Source organism: Fonticula alba (assembly GCF_000388065.1).
Source record: "Fonticula alba strain ATCC 38817 unplaced genomic scaffold supercont2.7, whole genome shotgun sequence".
Taxonomy (NCBI): Eukaryota; order Rotosphaerida; family Fonticulaceae; genus Fonticula; species Fonticula alba.
Genome location: NW_009242977.1, coordinates 193259 through 194446, shown reverse-complemented (window position 1 = coordinate 194446; position 1188 = coordinate 193259). Strand labels below are relative to the sequence as shown.

Sequence of the window (1188 nt, the reverse complement as noted above, 5' to 3'; positions counted from 1 at the left end):
CGGGCGGAGGATCGTCCGCCCCGGCGGCCGCCTGGGGCCGGGGCGAAGACTGGTGCAGGGGGGCAGGCGTGGGAGGGGAGGCGGAGAGGGAAGAGGTGGAGAGGGAGATCCTGGATGGGGAGGTGGGGGAGCAGAGCTGCAGGAGGGAGGCCGACCTGGGGGGGAGAACATGGCCCCAGGGTGCCGGCTTATAAATCATCTATTCCCTTCGCCTCTGGGCACAGCGATCTGGTCGCTCTCCGACTGGATGTCCACCCACAGGGGCGTGGGGATCTGTCCAGCATGGGGGCCGGGAGGGGGAGGGAGGCGGGAAAGTGGCCGGCAGACGCGGCAATCACATCCAGCCGCCCATGGTGACGAGGGCGAGAAGGGTGGCCACACCCACCCACCCACAGACACACAGACACACGGACACACAGATTCATGCATACGTATATGCATGCCTGGGGCAGGCCCTCCACAGGGAGGCCCAAGCTACGGTGGCGAGGGAGGGCGCCTCCTCACGCTGCCTGTCTCCTCCACTGGGCGTGTGACAGTACTCTAGGCATGGGGGCCGGGGCGAAAAACGCTGAGGCAGGGCCGCAGATGCACGCACGACCTCGGCATGCATACCACACGCACGCACACCGCCACGCGGGGCAGGCCTCGGCTGCCAACCAGCACCCGTGTTTCACATCGGGCTCCACTGTCGCAGGAGCAACCGGCCGGAGGTGGCCGTTGCGGCGCGCCACGCGCCTCGCCGCGTGCCCCGGTGCGCGTCTCAAGCTCTCGAGGAGGGCGCGGCGGCCTGGGCCACATCGCCCCCCGCCCCCCCCCCCAGAATTAGAGAAATTGCCGCGAAAAACACCACAGCGCCGGTCCGACTGGGAGGCACAAAAGAACCACACCAACAACCAGATGACTCACAAAACCTGCAGCCGGGACAGGAAACGGATAACGGCTACCCCGTGTTTGCACCCCCCCCCCCCTGGGTGGGGCAGCGGGGGGCAGGGCTTGACATGCTGTTCCCCGGCCGGACACCAACCAGGGGCGCGGGCGCCGTGTGTCCCAACCGCTCCTAGTGCGCGCGGACGGGCGGGCCCCATTCTGTCCGGCCCGGCGCGTAAGCAAAAACAAGACCGCGCGATCGAACCCGGGGGAGGAGTGGCGAAGCCGGTGTGGGGGATGGGCGGCAGCGGGCGGGGGGGG

The 1188-nt window shown here is 68.9% G+C and overlaps 1 protein-coding gene across 1 annotated transcript in view; it reads right to left on the bottom strand.

Annotated features, from left to right (window-relative positions):
- Positions 1–902: 902 nt before the first annotated feature.
- Positions 903–1188, bottom strand: part of H696_04233 (hypothetical protein) — a gene marked incomplete at both ends in the record, with an annotated part of 8718 nt that continues 8432 nt past the window's right edge. Inside the window, one exon of the mRNA XM_009498112.1 lies at positions 903–911. Coding sequence (XP_009496387.1) covers positions 903–911 — 9 coding nt within the window. The remainder of the gene's footprint in view (positions 912–1188) is intronic.